General features: G+C 44.1%; 1 protein-coding gene across 13 annotated transcripts in view; it reads right to left on the bottom strand.

Moving 5' to 3' along the window:
• Positions 1 to 20,570, bottom strand: part of ryr3 (ryanodine receptor 3) — a 90,869-nt gene that overhangs the window by 44,386 nt on the left and 25,913 nt on the right. For 7 of the 13 annotated variants that reach the window (XM_034580405.1, XM_034580408.1, XM_034580399.1 and 4 more), the window contains exons 4-32: positions 20,010 to 20,024; positions 19,555 to 19,629; positions 19,356 to 19,434; positions 18,854 to 18,966; positions 16,808 to 16,907; positions 16,438 to 16,531; positions 15,792 to 15,866; positions 14,834 to 14,990; positions 13,113 to 13,277; positions 11,940 to 12,061; positions 11,672 to 11,852; positions 11,135 to 11,270; positions 8,569 to 8,664; positions 8,360 to 8,478; positions 8,013 to 8,146; positions 7,614 to 7,855; positions 7,084 to 7,276; positions 6,372 to 6,588; positions 5,920 to 6,024; positions 4,345 to 4,448; positions 3,736 to 3,819; positions 3,434 to 3,593; positions 3,111 to 3,255; positions 2,538 to 2,743; positions 2,235 to 2,409; positions 1,650 to 1,858; positions 1,128 to 1,303; positions 897 to 945; positions 612 to 772 (exon numbers count right to left, since the gene is read on the bottom strand). In XM_034580405.1, coding sequence (XP_034436296.1) covers positions 612 to 772; positions 897 to 945; positions 1,128 to 1,303; positions 1,650 to 1,858; positions 2,235 to 2,409; positions 2,538 to 2,743; positions 3,111 to 3,255; positions 3,434 to 3,593; positions 3,736 to 3,819; positions 4,345 to 4,448; positions 5,920 to 6,024; positions 6,372 to 6,588; positions 7,084 to 7,276; positions 7,614 to 7,855; positions 8,013 to 8,146; positions 8,360 to 8,478; positions 8,569 to 8,664; positions 11,135 to 11,270; positions 11,672 to 11,852; positions 11,940 to 12,061; positions 13,113 to 13,277; positions 14,834 to 14,990; positions 15,792 to 15,866; positions 16,438 to 16,531; positions 16,808 to 16,907; positions 18,854 to 18,966; positions 19,356 to 19,434; positions 19,555 to 19,629; positions 20,010 to 20,024 — 3,887 coding nt within the window. The remainder of the gene's footprint in view (positions 1 to 611; positions 773 to 896; positions 946 to 1,127; positions 1,304 to 1,649; positions 1,859 to 2,234; positions 2,410 to 2,537; positions 2,744 to 3,110; positions 3,256 to 3,433; positions 3,594 to 3,735; positions 3,820 to 4,344; positions 4,449 to 5,919; positions 6,025 to 6,371; positions 6,589 to 7,083; positions 7,277 to 7,613; positions 7,856 to 8,012; positions 8,147 to 8,359; positions 8,479 to 8,568; positions 8,665 to 11,134; positions 11,271 to 11,671; positions 11,853 to 11,939; positions 12,062 to 13,112; positions 13,278 to 14,833; positions 14,991 to 15,791; positions 15,867 to 16,437; positions 16,532 to 16,807; positions 16,908 to 18,853; positions 18,967 to 19,355; positions 19,435 to 19,554; positions 19,630 to 20,009; positions 20,025 to 20,570) is intronic. The other 6 variants (XM_034580411.1, XM_034580401.1, XM_034580410.1 and 3 more) reach the window with 2 other exon arrangements.

Below are 20,570 nucleotides of genomic sequence, written 5' to 3'. Positions count from 1 at the left end.
ACACTGGCAGATAAAATAGGTCCTTGGTTCTTCAGCAGGAGAATAATTTGTATATATTCATATTTAACTTGTTGTAACTGTTTCGGGTTATAATTTGCCAGGTAATCCAAACTCCTGCTATATTTATATCAACAACCACAATGAAATAAAGGTTTGTGCTTAATCGTGCTACTGTTGTGTGTTATTTGTTGTATGTTGTGTTATTTATGTAGAATTATTAAATGTTAATAATAATAATAAGCTCCAAAAATGTCTATTCTTGAATAGGTTTTGTGCAGAAACTAATAAGATTCTACCACATATCCATGAATACATGTCTCACAATATTACATCCATTGCAACACCCAGCGTGATCCAACTAAGATGAATCAACTTAAGTCTTACTTCGAACTTTGCCTCAAGCCTAATGGACTTAACTCTAACACAACAAGAAAAGGGTTGCAGAGAGAAAAGCAAAACACTGAGAACACACTAAAGTATTTCAGGGAGGGTGGCATATATTTAAGATTCCCACGTATTCACTGTTTTTTCTAGAGAATCAAGTATCAACTGTACCACACCTCTATAAACTTCATATAAACTCTATTTATGGGAAACAGCAGGGGGCTTGCCTCTCGTGCACTCGGCCCCTCTCGTCTCCCAGGGTCACGGTGACTGTCTGCGTCCTGTTGAGGCTGAAGTTCTTGCTGTAGTAGTGATAGTCGGGTGAGACCCAGCCCACCCACACTGAGGCAGGGTCCTGTCCAGCAAACACTCTCACTGAGTGGTAGTACTGCCATTTAAAAAAACACACACAACAGGTACAACAGGGTTACTTGGTTCTTGTTGAGCTGAGAACTTCAATGTATAACAATGTGTTTTTTCATGTGTATCTCTAAAAATCGAGTTTGATTTACAGTTGTGATTCTTCCATAGTCCACAGTTCCGTCTTCTTTTGGAGTGTTGCTGCAGAAACAAAAACACAGCGGAGGTTTTTTTTTACGAGGAACAAAATGTTCCCCACATTAATCGTTTTGCATCGATGTCCCAGGCGGAGCGAGTAACAGCCAATTCCCACCAAATGATGATCAGTGTGACATTGCTACTAGAACAGTATATTTCCACCTTGCATCACTCCCAATGCAGACCTGATCTCTGACCTGAGTTTCAGCGACTCGTCCAGGAACGCGTCGGCGGTGTAGAACTCTACGGGCATGCTCAGTCTACAGTAGACCATGTCGCTGTTGCTGTTCTGTGTGCCGAACGTCTTGTGGGTGACCTTGAGGCAGGGCGGGCTGTCCACTGTGCCATCGATCCTCGTCACCTGGAGAATTAAATCCGTCGTGAGGGGCCGAAACCCAAAAAAGGAGGGAAATCAATACACGACACCAATGTGCCCATCAGCCGCAGCAGAACTGTTCATGATGTCTGTTTGCATAGATTAAACTAGATAGACATAGATTCTGCACACGAGAGGAATTTAAAATCTTAACTAAACACTGCAGCACAACAACGAGCACATGACGACACACTTGAGGTTTAAACAAACGATTTCTGAGCGGTGGTTCAAGAGATTCGGGAACTGACAGAAAATCCTGTGCTCAAACGTGACTTCGGAATAAAAAACGTCACATTCAGCCTTCATAAAATCTTCTAAAATAATATAATACCTCGATGTGCATGTGGTCCTGAGGCGTGTTGACAAAGGTGGGCAGGCGCTTGCTGAACCACATGGTGATGTCTCTGTTCATATTGACAGCGAAGGGCTCGAAGCCCTCCTGGAGGCCGCACATGGTGTAGTACTTCAAGGTGCTGGCGTCCTTGCCCAGGTTCATGCGGCCGATCTGAGACATCCCCATACTGCACACGGGGATGAAACCTGGAAGGAGGTGAAGGACATTCCTGGATTTACAGGTTTTCTTTCTGAACATAGTTATAAACCATGAAAAGTAACTCAGATGCTGCTCAACAATATGATTTTTAGAGCAGAATCTCAACTGTAACAATTTATTTTCTAATGTGAACTTTATTCCTAAAGTGACTGAGTCTCAGCTCGTCTCTAAACGCTGGTTCACTTACAGAGTAATGGGCCAATGCCACAAGGGACTTCATTAAATCGTTGGCATTTTGTACAGATTTCTTTTTTGACCTCATGCTCGACGCCAAACAAACTCAGCCACACCTCTGGAGACAATGTGGAGGAAACACGCACAGAATAAATTAAAAGATTAACACAAAAGGTTCAGTGCCCTCACCGTCCTCTGTCTCAAAGTCGGTGAAGCAGAGCTCGGAGCCCTTGTTGGTGATCAGGAGTTCTCCGTTCAGGGTGAAAATCATTGATTTGTCCTCCATGTTGATCATGCAACCAACCACGTCGCCCTTTTTCCACGGGTGTCCGAAGTAGCGGCTGCCTGCGTGCATGCGTCGACCCTTAAGGAATAAAAAGAAACAAATCCCAGTGTGTTTGCAAGATATCCTGAATGATAATAATATAAAAGCATCAATATAAAATCATTTGATCCAAGCTTTCTAAAACACCACGTAACAGTCAAGTTTACCCTGTATCCGTCGAAAACAAAGGCCTGGTTGTCCGCTCCCAGTTCCACATCGGGTCTGCAGCCCGGTCTGGCCCAGCCCACCCTCATGTCGCCTCCACCCAGGGCTTCAAACTCAAAGTACCACTTCCCCGTCTTCACTGCGTACGTCTGCTCCACGCGGAAGAAGCGAATGGTCTCGATGCTCTGATAGTCCACCAAATGGACGACTACAGGCAGGGGGACGAAGGGGACAAGTTAGGGCTTTAAAACACATATATGCAAATGTGTGTTTTAAATATGCAAAGGTGAGGAAAGTTATAAGTTTTGTTTTTGGTAGAAAGTTACAAGGATGAATATATTATGCTTATTCAGTTTGGGGTCTACACTGAATCTGCAGTTCATGTAAAGGTTAACTCTACTCCGGCAAAAAAACTTTCCCATAATGCTAACTGGAAGCCATCCTTGCAGATAACAATGAATAATGAATAGACAAAGCCAAAGGTAACAACACTGTTTTATACATTATTTATATCAGCCAAAGTTGAAGGTAAACTAGGGGTTTCTGAGGCAGCAGTGTCAGCAGCAGGCTCTCACCCTCCTGGTCTGGGGGGTCGATGTCATATCCATATCCAACCACGGTCCTGATGGCCTCTCTCAGACTGTCTCTGTTCGATTTCTTAGTGCGCTCGTCCAGTAAAGCGTACGGCACCAGGCGAGGATTACGCCTGCTCTTCAAATCCTGAGCCAAAAGAAAATGAACAACACAAGAAAGACAACAGGTTAATAGAAAACAGATAATTATTTAGGTGCAATTAAAAGATTTTCTAAGGTTTTCCACATTCCATCATCACTTATTATCAACTATATTTAAATGTAAATCCACTTCCCTGCACCATGAGAAAAACTGTAGCTTTTACCTGCTGGATGCCGTAGGTCCATCCTTGTTTGATTCTGTCCTTGGCCCACACGTTGTGTGCGTTCTCTGCCAGTTTATCGACTAGCACCTCGTGACCTGCCGTCAGCTTCACATCAGAGAGTTCCAGTGGCGCAGGCTTATATCCATTAGACATCACGTAGCTACATGATACAACAGGACAACGTCAGAGGATGAAGATGAAGGCAGGGAAATGCCCAGAGTTTAGTGCATTTCTGAAACCAGCTTGAGAAACACTTAACAGAGTAAATATATAATATATGTTCTTAAAGCAAGATGTCTTACTCTTTGGGTAGTTTGATTTTCTTCAGATCATCCTCAGCGTTCACATTGACCTGGGCAACGTGGCATCCCAGTGCCAACAGGGTCCTGAGGAACAAAAAAGACAAATGAAACAGAAACAAAGACGTAGCTGAGAGGATCCTCGAGCCTCATCACACTTAGTTTCAGCCTTACACCTGCAAAATCCATTGAGAGACTCCTACATTTTTGAACAGAGCTCATTAGACACTGATAAATCTCAGTCAATCGATGCACTAACACACCGAACCAGTCTTGGCTCGGTGGATCCGGGGCTGTTTTTGGGGCCCGAGCAGTAAGTAATTAACAAACGCCGTAACAGATTGAGACTCAGCGTAACAGGAAGTCGCTTTATTGAGCCAAGACAATATGTTTTACAGTGAGATGACTCAGTAGTTGGCTCTAATAAGCTCTGGACCACAGATTTAAAAAAAATGAATACCGGACGTTGCCCAGAAGATGCAAGTCACTGCAAGCTCTGCTTTAATTGAAGCCTTAATCTGCTGTTGTGCAGCAGTCAGCAGGGAGGGGGGGGGCTGCAAACCCCATGAATAGGTAATTGGTTTATTTAGCAAACTGCCTGTCCTTACTTACTTAAGTGTTTCACTGGACATCTGCAGGTTGTAGTTCCTTTCAGTTTCAGGCAGCTTGGCGAAATCCACAAGGCAAGGGTGCTGCCTCTTGTTGTCATCCCGAACCTGAGGAGGAACCAGACGGGTGTCGTGACCATGCGCTTCATCTCTTATTTCTCTTATAAGCTCAGCCAAACCATAACGGTTATAGATCCGAATGCAAACGCACCCCCCGTGAATGACAAATATGATTAAGTGTGGTTCGACCTGCAGAAAATAAAGATGTACGGTGTTGATTCTTTTTAATGGAACGAGCCCGGAATCAGCTCGGAGAGGAGAGTCACCGTGGCTCAGCCGTCTCCGAGAGAAATATACTGCTGCACCCAGACTCTCAACAAGAAGCTGCCAGTGGCTCTGTCTGATAAAACACTATCTGCTGTTGAAAGAGGTGAAATACAACTGAGGTGCACACAAGGTATGGGCAGTATGAAGCCGTATCTGACTTTATTACCATCCTGACTACTCCTTGTCCGAAGAGACTTCGCTTTGGATTCAGCACAAAGTCACTTTGAGCCCAAAGAGGCTTGGACAGAGCAGAATTAAAAACTAAGCATCAGTCGGGACCTAAACATTGCTCGTAATAAACTATCTGACCCGGGTCAGGGAACTTTCTCTTGTTGTTAATTAATGTGGATGTCATTCTCTTGCAGGACTCATTAAGCCTGTTAAACGGCCGCTGCGGCGACGGCCTCAGTGGAAAAATGATTCAGTGATAACCACAACAATATAAAAGAGGAGGTGTGTGTGTGTGTGTGTGTGATCGGACTTCTAATAGTCTGTTCTGCAGTGAACAGGAGGAGTGACTGACAGGGGGACGGGGGGGGGGGGGGGGGGGGGGGAGTGGAGGCAGGAGGAGTTAAATCATCTTTAGATGTTTGGGATTTAAACTGCATTTTAACATCCTGACCCTAAACTACATGTCTGAGCATCCAATTAAAACATAAGCATCTTCTTGTCTTTATAGTGTCGGACAGTATGTGAAGAAGTGGTGGAATCAGTGCTGTGTCCCTCACTGTGTGGAGAATGAGCAGAGTCATCAGTCCATAGGATTCTCTCTCTCTCTCTTTTTTCATCCGACATAGAATCATAATAATTATAGAATCAATTACATTGTGCTAGCCAGAGTTGACAGTCGTAACTGTTCACACCCTAATGAGCCACATTGGAGATTTTGTTTCTCAGTTTAATTAACCATTAATAGGGTTTTTCTTCTTTATTTAAATTTAAAAAATATGTAAAAGAGGACTTTGTGTAATGAAAAATCTGCTAAACTGCAGTTTACTACATCTAACGAATGGATTTTGGGTCTTTCAATCAAAACAATACCAAAAGACAGAGTTAGATGAAGTCGTGAAGCAGCGTGGGGTCGTGGGTCCTGACTTCTGTCATCAAACTGATAGATATATATATGTATATGAGTCATTGGGCTATTGACATGCATTTCACTGGACTAGGCTGGAGGTGACCTCACTCCCCTTTCCTCTGAACACCCCCGGTGAGTTCCTGTATTAAACATGATGCTGAAGTGCAGGTTTACCTTGCCGTAGGTCCAGCCCAGTTCAATCTTGTTCATCCCCCACAGTTCGTGGATGTTCTCTGCCAGCCTGTCCCGGACGTTGTCCAGGTGAGGGGGAAGAACAACCTGCAGAGTGAGAGGGGGAAACAGACGGATAATCACAAAATGCCAGTGGGCCGACAAATGAGAAGTGTTCATCTCCTGACTATGCAGTTGTTAATATTCCCGGGGGTTGTACGATTACTTTGGGTTTGTTACTGATGAGGTAAGTCTGCACCTATTCTGCGTTTGTGCTTAATGGTCCCTGCAGCACAGAGTATGATAAAAAAAGATGTTTAACACAAACTGAACTGCAGAGCAACATTAACGCTGCCTGTAACAAGCAAATGTTGAAACTATTCATTTAGTATCTACACTAGAAAGTTCAAGGCCAATTCCCTTGATAATGATAATATGAGTGATTGTATCATCACCTGGGTGGTGTCGACAGGAGTGGGGATGAAGGAGGCCTGGGAGAGGAACTGGGTGGTTCCCAGCAGATCGCGGACCCCCTCGTGGTCTCTCTTGTACTCCTTCACAGGCTCCATGTGCATCTTCTCTTTGGGCAACAGCGCCTCGTAGCACGGAGAGTAACCGGCCGGCGGCAGGAACTTGAAATCTCCGTGGCGTCCGCCCAAGAGATAACGGACCCTGAGATGAGAAGTAATATATTTAATGTGTCATGTTGCATAATTATATTCAGACTTTTAACTTCACCGTGGCTATTTAAAGAGCTTTTAAAACCAGGACTCTACTCAAACATAATTTGAACAAACAGCACTCTACACCTGTGTCATTATATAACACCAGTGCTGCGGTAAAGTCACCCAAAGGCAGGGATTATCTAACTTCTTATGCTGACATCGAGCTTTGTGTCACAAACTCATTTTGTCCTTTCTCACAGATAATATTAATCTTTTTTAAATTATAATAAGATGGAGGAAGCTGTTTTTGCCTCATGATAATCACTGACTGGAGGTCAATTCAGTGACCTCTTAATTTAACGATGAATCACTTCTTGATATCTGAACCTACAAAGCTGACAAACTGTAATTGCATCTCTAGTATAAAAGCATCCACAGCAAAAAAATGTTAATGAATCTGAAATTGCTGCTTCATCTCTCAATTATAAATGCAGAGCCTTACTTGACACCTGCAGAGAAGCTGACGACAGGGAAGAAGAATCCGTCCGTGTTGAAGTCCTCGAACATGCCCTGGACGGGCTGCCCGTTGATCCTGAAGGACATGCTGGGAGCGCCCAGATCCAGACAGCAGCTGACCACGTCGTCGGAGTTCAGCAGGTGCATGTTGATGGAGGCCACGGCCCTCGGGATTCGGCCTAGACAACGACCGGGCAGAAACACAGAAGGGGAGGACGGATGGATGTTACAGCTACGGCAAAGTTATCGGGAATGTAGGCCGGGATGATGGGTGAGGGGAAAAGAGGGGAGCAGAGACGGGTGAGGAGAGCTTTCAAAGGAAGGAAACAGATGAGGGGAGCTGATGGGTCTTTTCAGAGGTATAGAAAAGTAAGACATAAAAAAAAGGTGCTGTGCTTTTAGGGTGAAAGCAGAAAACAAAATGATAAAAATAGCAAACAACCAAAACTAAACATTAGTCACTGAAGGACTTCCAATCACAACCTCTCTATTATATCAATAAGCTGCGATGCCTACCTGACCACAGGTGGAGTCCATCAAAGCTGTAGGAGTACAGATCATCCCCGGCACCGTTGCCCCCCCATCCCTCTCCTCCACCGGGATACGGAGCGTAGCCCTTGGTGTTGGCCCAGCCCACCCTCAGGTGGGTCGGCTCACCGGTGACAAAGTGGTCCACCTGGTCGATCACCAGCTCGAAGTACCACTTCTTGTACTGGGCTGAACCTTCAGCCATGCCCAGGAAGATGTTTGGTCTCATGCTGGAGGTGAAACCAGAGGATGAAGCACAAGGCAACATTTCTTATTTAACGCCCATATTTCATCCCATTTGTTCATTCAAAACGTCAAAAGCTGTCATACATGTTTCAATGAATGCAATCATCAAGAGGCTGCATCAACAATTCTCTGTTTCCTTACCTCTGAACATCGTTGACCAGTCGGGTCTGAAGAAGCAGATCCCTTTTGGGAAGGAGGTTGTCACAGATCAGATTCTGATTGGCTCTGACTGCCACCCCATTACAAACACAGAGTGAGCACAACACATCGAGAATCTGGAAGAGAGAGAGAAGGACCAGATAAAAGGTGTGTCGGACATTTTTATTGTTTGTTATTATAGTCATAAACCCCGACATGGATAAGCTGCGGTGCGGAGACCTGTGTCAACAAGGCTGTAGATTCCGCCTGTCACTCATCATCAACAACTGTCATTCTGCACAAGGCCTCAATCAATTCGTTTTTCTGTTTGTGCTCATGTGTCTTCACACCTTGTGGTTGCGTCCGTGCTTGTAGAGCAAAGAGATGATGGATTTAATGTGCCCTCTCTGGATGATGTTCAGAGCCTCTGGGCTTTCTACCAAGATGCAGTGGAGGACTTCCAGGATCCCTGACAGATCACACAAAATATATTTAATATCACAACAAACGTAAAGTAAATAGTCAAAATCTTTGAGATAAAACCTGTTTTCTTTGTTACCTGATGAAGATTCCAGTCTCTCCAGTTTGCTGACCAACCAGTCCAAGTTGCGGGAAAACTGGGTGCAGTTGATTCTGTTCCCACGAATCAGTGAGGCTGCAGAAAGGATAAAAGGCTCAGCAAAGACATGAATGATGTAGTTAAATGTGTCGATTTAGATCCAGGGAGCAGATGAACAGATGTTGCAAACAGTTTGACTTTAAATGAAGAATAGTCCACCATTCTTCCTGTGCACAGAGAGTCGTGGTCTGACATTGGCCCACGGGTGGATATTAAAATTCATTAAATCTCTGGAACCACCCGACACTTTCTTTAATGAAAAGCTCCGAAGCCACAGTGAAGTCAGGAGCTCTGTGTTCCCCGTGTTCCCTTTCTCTGCCATTAAGAAGTATCCCTATAACTTAAATGTCTCATTTGTCACCATTAGAATTCAGAGACGCTGGAGTGATAATGCTCACGAAACAATTTAACAGCGCTTTGTGCCAAAGGAATACTGATGGGCGTCTAATCTCTTTTAATTCCGCTCCTTCAGGAGAGCTGAATACGGACTCGCGGGTAGAGCGACGCCACAAGACAAGGGCAAGGGTGTGTTCATTCATTGTGAACGATGTGAATGTAAAATGAAAAGTCAGTGAGGAGAAGCTGATGCTGTGGAGACGACAGACTGCAAATTTACATTATCGTCTGCAGCGATACAGAAGATGGAACTTTTTAAACAGAAACACATTCACATTTACACAGAATAAATTGCTAGAAATCTAAAAATATGCTGATATAATATCTGCAATTTCTTATACTTATATTTAAATAACTACCAGTAACTTAAGACCTCCTAAAATGTATTTATCTGACCTCCTGTGGTTTAACTTCTCACCTTACTACAGGAGCTTGTGACGCCTAATTTTTCAAGGTCAAGATTGAATGAATCCCGAAACAATACAGTTACTCAATGCTCCGAAATGATCTGATCCCTAAAAGTTCACAAAGTAGAAACATGGAAAACAAAATCTAAATATTTAGATAGTCGATGTAATCAGGTTTATTTCCTGTGGTTTTAAAAGGAGTTAGTAAAATGAAAATCACCTGGATGCTTAACTGACTTATCAAAATATCTTTGTTTCTAACTTTGTCAATTAAAAAGGTGAGAGGAGACAAGAGGAGGACAGGACAAACACGAGCGCTGCGCAATTCATCACACAAAACTCTGCATCCTTGGGGGTGACCCCTCTGTGGTGCGGGTGAGGTTGTGCTCCAAACGGTGTATTTGTGGCTTTTGAGCGTAATGTGTGTGCATGTGGGGAGAGAACATGCTGGGGAGGTAATGATGAATATAAGGGCAGTCAAGGTGAGCCGAGAGAAAAGCTGTTGATGGGAGAGCTCCAATGACAGTGAAACAAACTACCCGAGAAAAAGTTGTGTGAAAGAAAAAACTTTTTCAGGGTCACAGTACTTTAGTATTCATGACTCAACGCGGGCCCTGAGAGGACGGGGTAATGCCAGCACCTGTGATGGCTGGCATTTTGGTAATGACGCAAACATTACTTCAAATAGTCAGCTGCCTGCTTTGTAATGTGTCCGCATTGCTTTCAGGGAAGGATGTAAACAAGACGGAGGGCAGGGCAGATTGTACAAGAAGGAAACAAGAGGCTCTCTGTCTTTTGCTTCCCTCTCCACTCCCTTGTCACACATAATAACTAGAATTACAACCTCCTGGTTGTTCACCTCCACCACAGACTGTGGATAAAGATGGATGTCACGTCCCCTCTTCCTCCCACTATCCAGATATAAGGCAAAAATATGGATTCTGCTCAGTAGTGATCGAGGGGATCGAGCCACGGTTTCAAGGTGTCGCCGAATAACGCCCTCAATCAACCTCGAGACAGTCTGAGCTGTCAATCATGACATTTCAACCGGTTTTATTAGAATCAAATAACTAATGAAATAATCCATCTTTGAGAAAAATGTATTTGATGAGTAATTTGATCCTCGTCCCATCCGCTGAAATGAGAGAGGAGGGATTGATGACCTGTACTGCAGCTGGCAGCCAGGGGGCGATTGAGACCCACTGGCTTCACTTTTGGGGAGCTGCCATGTCGTCCATCTTTTTATGCAGTATACGGCCTCCACATATTACCTGCATCAGTCAAGTTGCAGGGAATATGGTCACAATCTCCTCTTCTGTTCCTAAGTTGAAGTACTAGAAAATGGCCAGAGACTTTTACCCAATTTGTGTTATATAAAAACATAATGTGGCTGTCACCAGAGCAGTCATAACATAAATGTCCCGTAAAGACTGTCAACATCTGTGAACTCCAGATGTGGTAAACAGAGGACAAGAGGAGTGGAGGAACTTTATGGATGGGAAACAAAATAAGGAGGGAAAGGAAAAACAGGGTGAGATAAGAAGTGCAGAGTGTGAAGTGTAACGGAGAGGAGGAGGAGGAGGAGGATTCAGTGAAGACACTAAAAAGAAGATTAATATTGCATATCTGCCCAGGGTCAGCGGCTGAGAGTGCTGACAGAAGATGTGGATATTTGATGTGATCCATAGCTCAGGCCTGCTTACCCAGGAGCTCGTAGAGAAGGTTGAGAATGTCCTTCCAGGCAGCGCCCGCCTCCTCGCCCGCCATCTCCCCGAAGTGTGCAGCGCTGTTGTACAGGTTCATTCTGTCGATGCATTTGGACAGGAGGGACAGCATCCCCTGGAGAAAAAAGCAATGTTATTATAAATAGGAATATTAATTTGTATAACAAGATGTAGAATCACTCAGTCGGGTTAAAGAAATCTTAGTAACTCATTAAAGAAATTGAAGGCAATGGAGGAAACAAAGATATTAATCAGATTAAATGTTCTACAACAGGCTCCAAGTCTATTTAATTACTTTTAGTCTCTCTAGAAATGGGATCATTATCCAAAGGATAAATGGAGCCGTAAAAGTGCAATAACAAACAAGCCAGACAAGAATTCTACATTTTCTTCATTTGGCCAGGGAACAGTCTCATTGTAAATTAAAACTCTTCACCAGACTGGGGGCTAAAAGAGTTCAGATCAAGAACCTTTTGTTTCCTGCCCTCGTTATTCTGTTAAAGACTCCACTCCCACCTCCTCTTTGAAGAGGTCCTGACGCTTGATGAGCGAACGCAGGAGACACTGTTTCTCCTCATGCTCCAGCTCCGGGTCGGGCTGTTTGAAGTACTCGATCAGGTCGTTCAGTGTCTGCAGCACCTCTTCGACGTACCCGGCCACCGCCATGGACTCGCCGTTCGCCGTGCTGTCCAGCGCCCTGGAGGGAAGGACGAGGGAAGAAGCTGTAAAAACTTGAGACCAAGCAAACATTAACCGAGTGCTTTGTCACCCCCCCTGTCATTACTTGATGAAGTTGGCGAAGAGGAACGTGGAGTTGCGGATGATGCGAGCGGCGCAAGACTCCTCGTGCTGACAGCGCTGCAGGATCAGCCCGTCGTCCATGTGGCCCTCAGAATGTAGGCAGGCCTATACCAGGGAACATACACAACTTACTACAACAAAAGGAACCACACATATTATTGACACAGAAGTTTATAATGGGTAAGTGTGAGGAGTGAGAGGCCGGCGACAGCTCAATGAAACCTGACCCACTGTAATCAGGCAGCATAATCAAAAAAGAGGGAGAGGGCGGCTGGAGGATTTAAGTGGAGACTAAGTATCACCTCCAACATGTCAGGTGCGTTGGCACATCTCCAAAGCTGCAGGAGCAGTCTGGCACCGGCGTGAGGTGGCCGCCCGATGTCCTTGGAGGCGTGCCCAGCAATGAGCAGCGTTCATTTGCCGCCCTAATCCCCCGACGTCTCGCCCAAAACTAACTGTCGCCCTCGGCGTGGCCCATTATCACGTTTAAATTAATAACTACCTCATGTGTGCAGGAAAGGTAGGTGTAGTGGGAGAGGAGGCTGTCCAGAGCAGACAGATGGATACTGGAGGAAAGATATTTATATATATTTGCGTGGGTGGGGCCGGTGTGTAAAAGGTCACATCACCCACTGGTGAGACTGGCTGTGATTTATTACTGTGCACGCACATTTTGAGGTGTCACAAACAAGCAGGTACTTGCAGTAAACACAATAAGTGTGATATGCATAGAGATTAGTTTCAATATGCAACAATGAAAGACAATAGTGTTTTCATTTATGATAAATGATGTAAAACAACTACAGCATGGAGCCTTCAGTGAAGCAGACTCTAACCAAAAGTCAAAGATCTCAGGATGCACGATTTCCTTCAGGTCCAAAGCATAAACTACAGAAAGAGGCAGGTTTACTGGACAAAATACATTAAATGTTTTATTGCCCATTGTATGTGGATCTAGGGACTACTCCTTTCAGTATGATGTCCTTAACTTCTGATGAAGGCTGCTCGATGGATGACGAGTGCTGTGTTTTACTTTTGTGTCGATGGTGTTCATTTATCATTGAAACAGGGGGAAAAAATGCTCTTTGTTTACAATGTAAGAAGTTATGTTCATACTTTTTAAAAGAGTATTCAGACTTTTTAAAAGAGTATTTACCCGTCTTTTCAGGGGTCCTAGGCGAGACGACTTGGCATCAGGTGCCAGGTAGGACAGCCACAGTCCTGTCGCCACGTGCATGATGAAGCACACGGAGTCTCCGTACTTGATCTCCGGCATACCCATCCCGTCGATGTCCCTCTTCGGGCCCGTGTCCCCCTTTTCCTGCAGCGTCACATTGAGATGCACACACCGACATTAGCAAATACACAAACAAAAAAGAAAGACAAATGAAGATATATTGTGATTAGATTTTAAGAGGCAGGTTGAGGAGAGTGCATTCATTGGTCTGCAGGGAGGCTGCCGCTTGCCTCATTACCTCGGCTGCACTTCTGGCTCCGCGGTGATGGAGCGATGCAGCTGATTGCAGTTGACAGGAAGTAGCGGGGAACATATTAACGCCAATGTTCAACATGGCACAGCATTGACCTTTGTGGCTACAGAAACTGACTGAGTGGAAGGAGTGAGGTTTTTATCTGAAACAGGGAATTCATTTTTCGGAAAATAAATTACTCCCAATCGTCAGGAGGTGAGGCCGGCACCCAGAAATCTTCTCACATCCTTGATTGCTATATTCCCCTGCATTATATATGCCGGGGGGGGGATAATAACATTAAAGAGCCGCTGGTCCTCCAGGAGTAAAGATTACTGAGGGCAATTACACTTTGTTGTCAGGCGTGGGATGTGTTGGGAAAATTAAAACCCCAGAAGTGGACGGCACTCAGGAGGACTTTATACTGTACCTAGTGCAGATAGCAGGAGATGTGCAGGGACACGATGGGGCTCTGTGAAGGTGACTCATGCAGTTGTGCTGTTTATGTGGCTCTAACAGGATGATAATTGTATTGGTTCATTTATGCAACAGACAGTAAATGAACTATAAATGTTTTCATACATCTAAGCAAGATCCCTACAGTGTTCAAAAAAGTAAACATTAAGGCATTAGCATATTATATGAGGATTTAAGATGTTCCGATATCATTAACATCATCAGAATTTCCTCGATACTGGTTACAGGTAAAGACCGATACGCAGAGTCCAGGTATCAGAATCCGTTAAGGGGTCAGAGTCATTAGATCAAATGTGACAGCACAAAATCAAATTGTGATCCATGATCTTGTGTCGCCAATATTGAAACTGCACAATTTACCGATACACACAATGTATCTCAGCATCAGTAAAACACCTATTTTCAGTTTGGATTTCCTTCAGTCAGAGTTGTTTCTGGCAGTGACACCTTATTTCTGGAATACACATTATTAAAATAGACAAACTGAAGCTCCCTCGGAGTGAGAGGCAGCTCAAGATAATACGGTAATAGAGGGGAAGAAATGAGCAAAAGCAAATGAGGGAATACGAGGTGTGTATTCTGAAAACACCCCATTACAGGGAACCTTATAATACAGTAAGAGTTGACAATATGAAAGTTTGCTCCGGCGTTTCCAGTGCTGTCTACTCAGCAGCGGGGAGAAGGTCATTTTATTGTGGCGAGCCAGGGGCTGATTGAAAGCTTACAGACTCATCTCAGGAGTCTTTGATGGGAGAATCCAGGGCGAGACTTTTTGAATCCTATTTTAATGAGGTAGGCCGACTAAGAACATGTATTAACATTAACACCCAGACCACTTTTTAGATGGAAGAACTGCCTTTCTCAATGGACACATCAAAGTAGTAAAGACGCAATAACTGAACTATGTTGGTTCAGGAATGGGGGCACTGACCTTGGAAACCCTGAAGCAGAAAGAAGTGGCCTTGGTATCGGACTTCTCCCTGTCCTGCAGGACCAGTCCACGGTCCTCGGTCAGGGCCAGGTAATGGCCGGTGGAGAGGTGACGTAGTCTGAAGGACTGGCCCCATCGAATGTGGCTACCGCTCCAGCTGAACACAGAGAAGTGTTGTCACAGACTTACAACACTGGTTGTGTAACACTGCAAACCTCACATGACTGAATAGAATAATAAATCGTTTGTAATCTTTCAGGTAGATAACGTCAATATGCAAAATCTGCCCTCAGACTCCAAAGAAATATTCTTTGGGAGCATCGAAAACGCTCGAAACCTAGCATCAAATGTTTTGTCAAATTTTATTCTTGCTTTATTTATTATTATACTTAACAGTATCCAGCCCTTTCCTGAGGACTGTGTAGTTTCATTAATGGCCAAATAACATGTTCTCTTGCAAATCTAGTAACTAGTTGACACGACTGCTCCGTCGGTGCAGTTTAAGTTTCTGTGCACGTGTGACTCAGTGCAGAAAACACTGCTCAAAATTCCTCCCTCGGGAGAATAGGAGAACATGAGCCTTAATAGATACACCTGCACCGTTCTGAGGTGTTCAGACAGACAGTGACAGGCAGTCCCAGGGAGAGCTGGTGGGGGGGGGGACTGCGTGGGAGGCCAGTTAATAGAAAAGAGAGGAAGAAGAGGGATGGTTGATAGACACAGAGGGAGAGGTAGATTGAATGGGACAGTAAACAGACCCTCACTTTCTGCAGGACTCTGCAGACTAATTGGCGGCGACAGCTCAGAGCAGATGGAGGAGAGGTTTGTATAAAACCTACACTGCAGTAAATGTGACAAATGTACTTAAAGAACCAATTCTTTGCTTCTCATTTACAGATCCCACTCGAAGAAGACAATCCAGGGTTGTGTGTTCTGTACATTTGAGTGTTGATCTCACCTGATCCTGAGAGGCTCCAGTCTCCACAGCGAGCGGGCCCTGGACGCTCCTTTACCCGCCTCGTAGTTGACTATCCTGGAAGCAAAGTGACAGGTCGGGGGGGTTTCCTGTTATTCCTGAATCTTTCAAATCACAGTGGGGATAAAATAATTTGAGGAGTTCCTGCTACGGCTGCACTCGCAGCGCAGGGAATATCGATAACGGTGATTCAGTCTCACAAACTCAAGCATTTGGACAAGATTTTGTTATAGAGCTGACGGAAAGATTGTATATCAATATCATTTTTATCCATTTATTGATAAGGATGACTTAAGTTCAATTCTTGTCCAAAAGAAAACACATTATCAGGATCTTAAAAACCTGTCTGAATAACCTTTGAACCAGAGGCGGACACATGAAACCATTCGATTTTATTATAGAACAGTATAACAGATTCATACACAGGAGCTCTGGGCTTCATACTGTTGCCACTGTGCAGTTTTACTGTTAAAAGTACCTTAATCAGCACTTAAACTGCACTTTTGACAGTTGCAGTAGAGAAAGTGTTTCTCATTTATCATCCTCCAAACTACTTGTGACTCTGTCGTCGCAAAACAACTTCGCTAAATTTAGTTGAACGCCTGAGCTTCAGTAATTATTCACTAACCTCTGCTCCTCCTCGCTCTGGTCTGCTCCGGGGATGGTCAAGCTCTCATCGTGTCCGTGACAAAGATGCATCACGTGTCCACCTCTCAAAAACCCTGATGGGACAAAAACAAAACAGGGTTATGAGATGTTCTTTTTGCCACTCGCTTTCTGTGTGGTTGTTTTCAGAGACAAACCATGTAATGAAGAGAATGACATGAAACACGTACATTTAAAGACTGATCTTTAGCTTTTCCTTATTGCTTGAATAGATCATGTATGTATTAGTCATATTTTTATTATAAAATGTATATAAATGTCTGAGAAAAGCGGTTAAAAGACAGTTGTTGGTGTTGCAGATGCTGCTTTCACCGCCGTTGCCATGAACTTGCCTACAGCCATGTTGCTTGAAGAGCAGGTGGGTTGGACGTTCCACAGAGTTTGCATGAAGGAGGCATCCACCTGGATGTTGCCATAGGAGATCGAGAGGTGCTGGAAAAGAGAAGCAGGTTATTTAGGAGACTGTCAGTAGAATAGTTTTGTTTCGCAAAGAGGAAACATTGAGAATTCTGCACGGAGGAGACAGTGTTGTCCCAGAGTTGGGAATTAAAAAAGAGATTAAAACTCCTCTGGAGCCGCAGTGTTGTGTCACTGTGGACTAAAAACCACGCATGCATCAGTTTCTCCCTTTGCAGCAAAGTCCAGTTAATTACAGTAAGTCCTTTCCAGGCTTACGACTTGGAGCGGCTCCCGTTTCCCTACGGACAAAATTCAGAATCGACTACTGGCTCAAAATGATCCGTGTATATCCTCATAAGAGCTGATGGGTTAATTGCTTAAAATCTGTTAGCGTGGTAAAACTACAACCTGTGTTGTTTTACTAATCTGTCTCTGTGTTTCTAAAATGCACTGTACAGGGTATACCTCGTACTCCAGTGCAACCAACCCTGCTTGTTGACGGATGATAAGAATGAATGTGAAATCAAACTTTTTGTGCCCTAGCTCAGCCTTAGACGTTTCTTTTTAAGTGTCCTCACGTTTAGGGACCAGACTTGAAAGACAGGGGGAAACTGCTGAAACAGTTCAGCCTCACTGGACACAAAGTCACAAAGCCATAAAGGCGTATGTCCCGTAAAAGACCGCATCACAAACTCTTGATGGTTCATAGTAATGGAGCACAGATTTTTTTTTACTGAATGTCTGATGTCTCCCGTTCTTCAAACGCAGAGTCTCTGTCGGGGGTAAATCAGGTGAAAATTTCCCGTCGGGAGGAGAATAAAATCTGGCCCTTTGCCAGTTTAGCTTTAATTGGACATGTCCCTCCCTGAGGGGGCCGGAGCAGCCACTTGAAGCCGGCGCTCCTCGCTCCTCCTACGCCTGCTCCTCCTTTTGTGGCCATTTCTCTGTCTCTCCATCTCCCTCTTGAAATCCCTCTCCACTCTTCCTTTACCGAGCAAGTTAATTGAGGCCGGCTGCAAAGCTCTGCATAAAGGAGTCAGCATTCATTCTAATCAGTCAGATGGATGCCTTCCCTTAAAATCATTTAAAAAAAAAAAAAAGACTCTGCAGAAGAGGGCTTTACAGGTAATCAGATTTCCATTAGAGATAGTGTAGAGTTTGAAACTTTCCCCCTTGAATTGCCTCGTCAGTCTGAAGTCGGCTGGAGGGAGACGGCTATCAGAGCCATCCGACAGCTGAGAAACTTTCTAAAGTGCCTTTCTGAGGCAGGGCGGTGAACCAACGCAGATAATTCCAGCTATGTGAGGTGAAATATCTATTCTTTCATTGTGAAATCCTTTTTCCAAGTGTAGAGGCAGGCAATTTTCATCCCGACATGAAAACAGTTGGCAGAGAGAAAAACAAAGGGAACCAGGAACAAGGGGAAATGAGAGATGAGACAACAACAAGAGGCCGAATGTGATGTAGTAAGACTGAAACACATATGAGAAAAACGTTTATCTGGAAGAAAGCGACTGAAGACAGACCTGCTGATTTAATTATCTGAGCTGTAATTAATCCAGCATCTTTAAAAACTGCATCCAACTTTTAGAAGAAGCGTTACCGTGGGAGTACTTTGATAAATGGTGTCTATGATCATCTGCATTGTTAAAAGCACAGGGCTAGTAAATCACACTTTGGAATAAGAAGCTAAAGATGAATCTAATGTGTTAATGATTTATTATCAAGCAAAGCAAATGTCACTTTGCAGGTTATTTGTCATTTTATGCTGGAAATCATCCCTATTTGCAGCCTTATTCTCAATTGTAGATAAGGCTTCGTCACATTATATATTAATTTATGTAATCACCAAGTCCACATATGCTTTTTCATCTGATAACCTTTGCTTGTATCTATTATAGAGAAGGAGATATTCATGATAAAGTTACATAACAGTTTTAAAAGGTCAGTGCCTTCAGAAGCTCTTTGACGTGACCTACCAGGTATCTCTCCGTTGACACGCTGACAAGAATCAGGTCGTCTCCGATGCGGACTTTCTCTCCCTCGGATCTCTGCTTGGACGCAGGGTGGATGGTCCACCAGCAGGCTTCTCCTGTTGACACACACACACGGAAACATCAGGTGTTAACTGCTGATAAAAGAGGAAAAACAGCATTTAATCAGACACAATAATATACGTGTCATTTTAGATTAATCCTGCCTCATCTCGTTAAAGTGTGAGCAGCAAAAAGCACAAAAACATCCATCATCTGAGAAAGACTGGTGGAGTAGGGATGGATAAATACCCTGTAGTTCAAATGTCAAATGTAACATTGCTGTACACACAAAGCAAACACGCTGTCACAGTATTTCTCCCATGGGTACTGATTTCATCTCAAGGTTAGGTTGAGTGTAAAAGTCCATTCAAGGAGACTGAATTCAATTAAAAACAGCTAAAAGCCGAGGGAGGCCTGTTAAAGGTGCCTGCCACTCAAACTGTACCTAGTGAATCCTCGTGTAGTCCGACATCGAACGACAGCTTGTCTGTCAGAGACCTGGACGTCTTCAAACAGGTCAAGTACTGGCGAGGGACAAGGACAACGAGTGTTCAGTGGAAGGGAAAGACTTCAACAAGCTGTAATGTGAAAAATAACCACGTGTTCCTTGTGTCGTGATGCGTCCCCGCCGGGTTGATACTCACCATACCACTGAAGGAGTGGCGAAGGAGGATGGCGTGGCCGTAGAGCAGCGTCCGGTGTCCGCCCCCCTGACCTGCCTGCCGGGAAATAAACAGACAACAGATAATTACCATGTCCATCCTTCACCTCGGGAACTGAGTGGATTGTAGTACGTTTAATTTCGGGGTTCACCATTCCAAGTGCAAGAATCCAACAGACACACAAAAATAAAAGAAAGAGGGTCGGGAGACACAACATACACAGTCAAACAAACACAACAAACACGTCCAGGGCCACACTCGTCAGACATCTTGCCCATTCTTGTGCCAAACAAGAATAAATGTGAGGTACGGTTGCAAAATGCCTGAGGATATGTGAGAAGGTTGTTGTTGTTGTTGTTGTTGTTGTTGAGCAACAAAGAATGAAGAGGGGTTCTTTTTCTTCAGGTCGGGGGAAGAGTAAAGAAAAGTCTACTTACCCGTTTAATCAACCTCTAGCAGCAGCAGAAGGAAAAAAGAAAGGAAACCGTAACCCTGGGATTCCCCCGCTTGTTTTTTATTCATTTCAATTTGGATTCATGGTAAAATGATAACATTTTAAATGCAGCGTAATGGTCACAGACCTGACACATTTGTTCACATTCTCAAAATGCTGGATGTTTATTATTGTCTCAATGGGCAATAAAGTTAATTTGGAGTTTCCAGTTTACCAGATTTCAAACTGAATTTAACCTTCTGACAGAAACAGCTGCAACAAAGCGCTAACCAGTGTGCAGTGTTTATCCACAAAGCAATAAATGGACGACATCCTATTTGTAGCACAGTTGTCGGTGTTAATTTGTATGTTTGCTTGTCGGGTCACATTCAAACTAACTGGAGCGGAATTCCCACTTGTCCCTTTAATTTGACCCTGAGCTAATTCTCTCTCCCAGATGGCGTGTGCGTAAGAGGGAGCTGAGCGTTCAATCAAAAGAAAAATGGGAAGAGTATCCTGCAACAGCTGGGAGTGAGGGGGGGGTTCAGAGAGAGAGCCAGCCTGT

Source organism: Hippoglossus hippoglossus, chromosome 24 (genome assembly GCF_009819705.1).
Source record: "Hippoglossus hippoglossus isolate fHipHip1 chromosome 24, fHipHip1.pri, whole genome shotgun sequence".
Lineage (NCBI taxonomy): Eukaryota > Metazoa > Chordata > Actinopteri > Pleuronectiformes > Pleuronectidae > Hippoglossus > Hippoglossus hippoglossus.
This window is presented reverse-complemented; position numbering and strand designations above follow the sequence as displayed.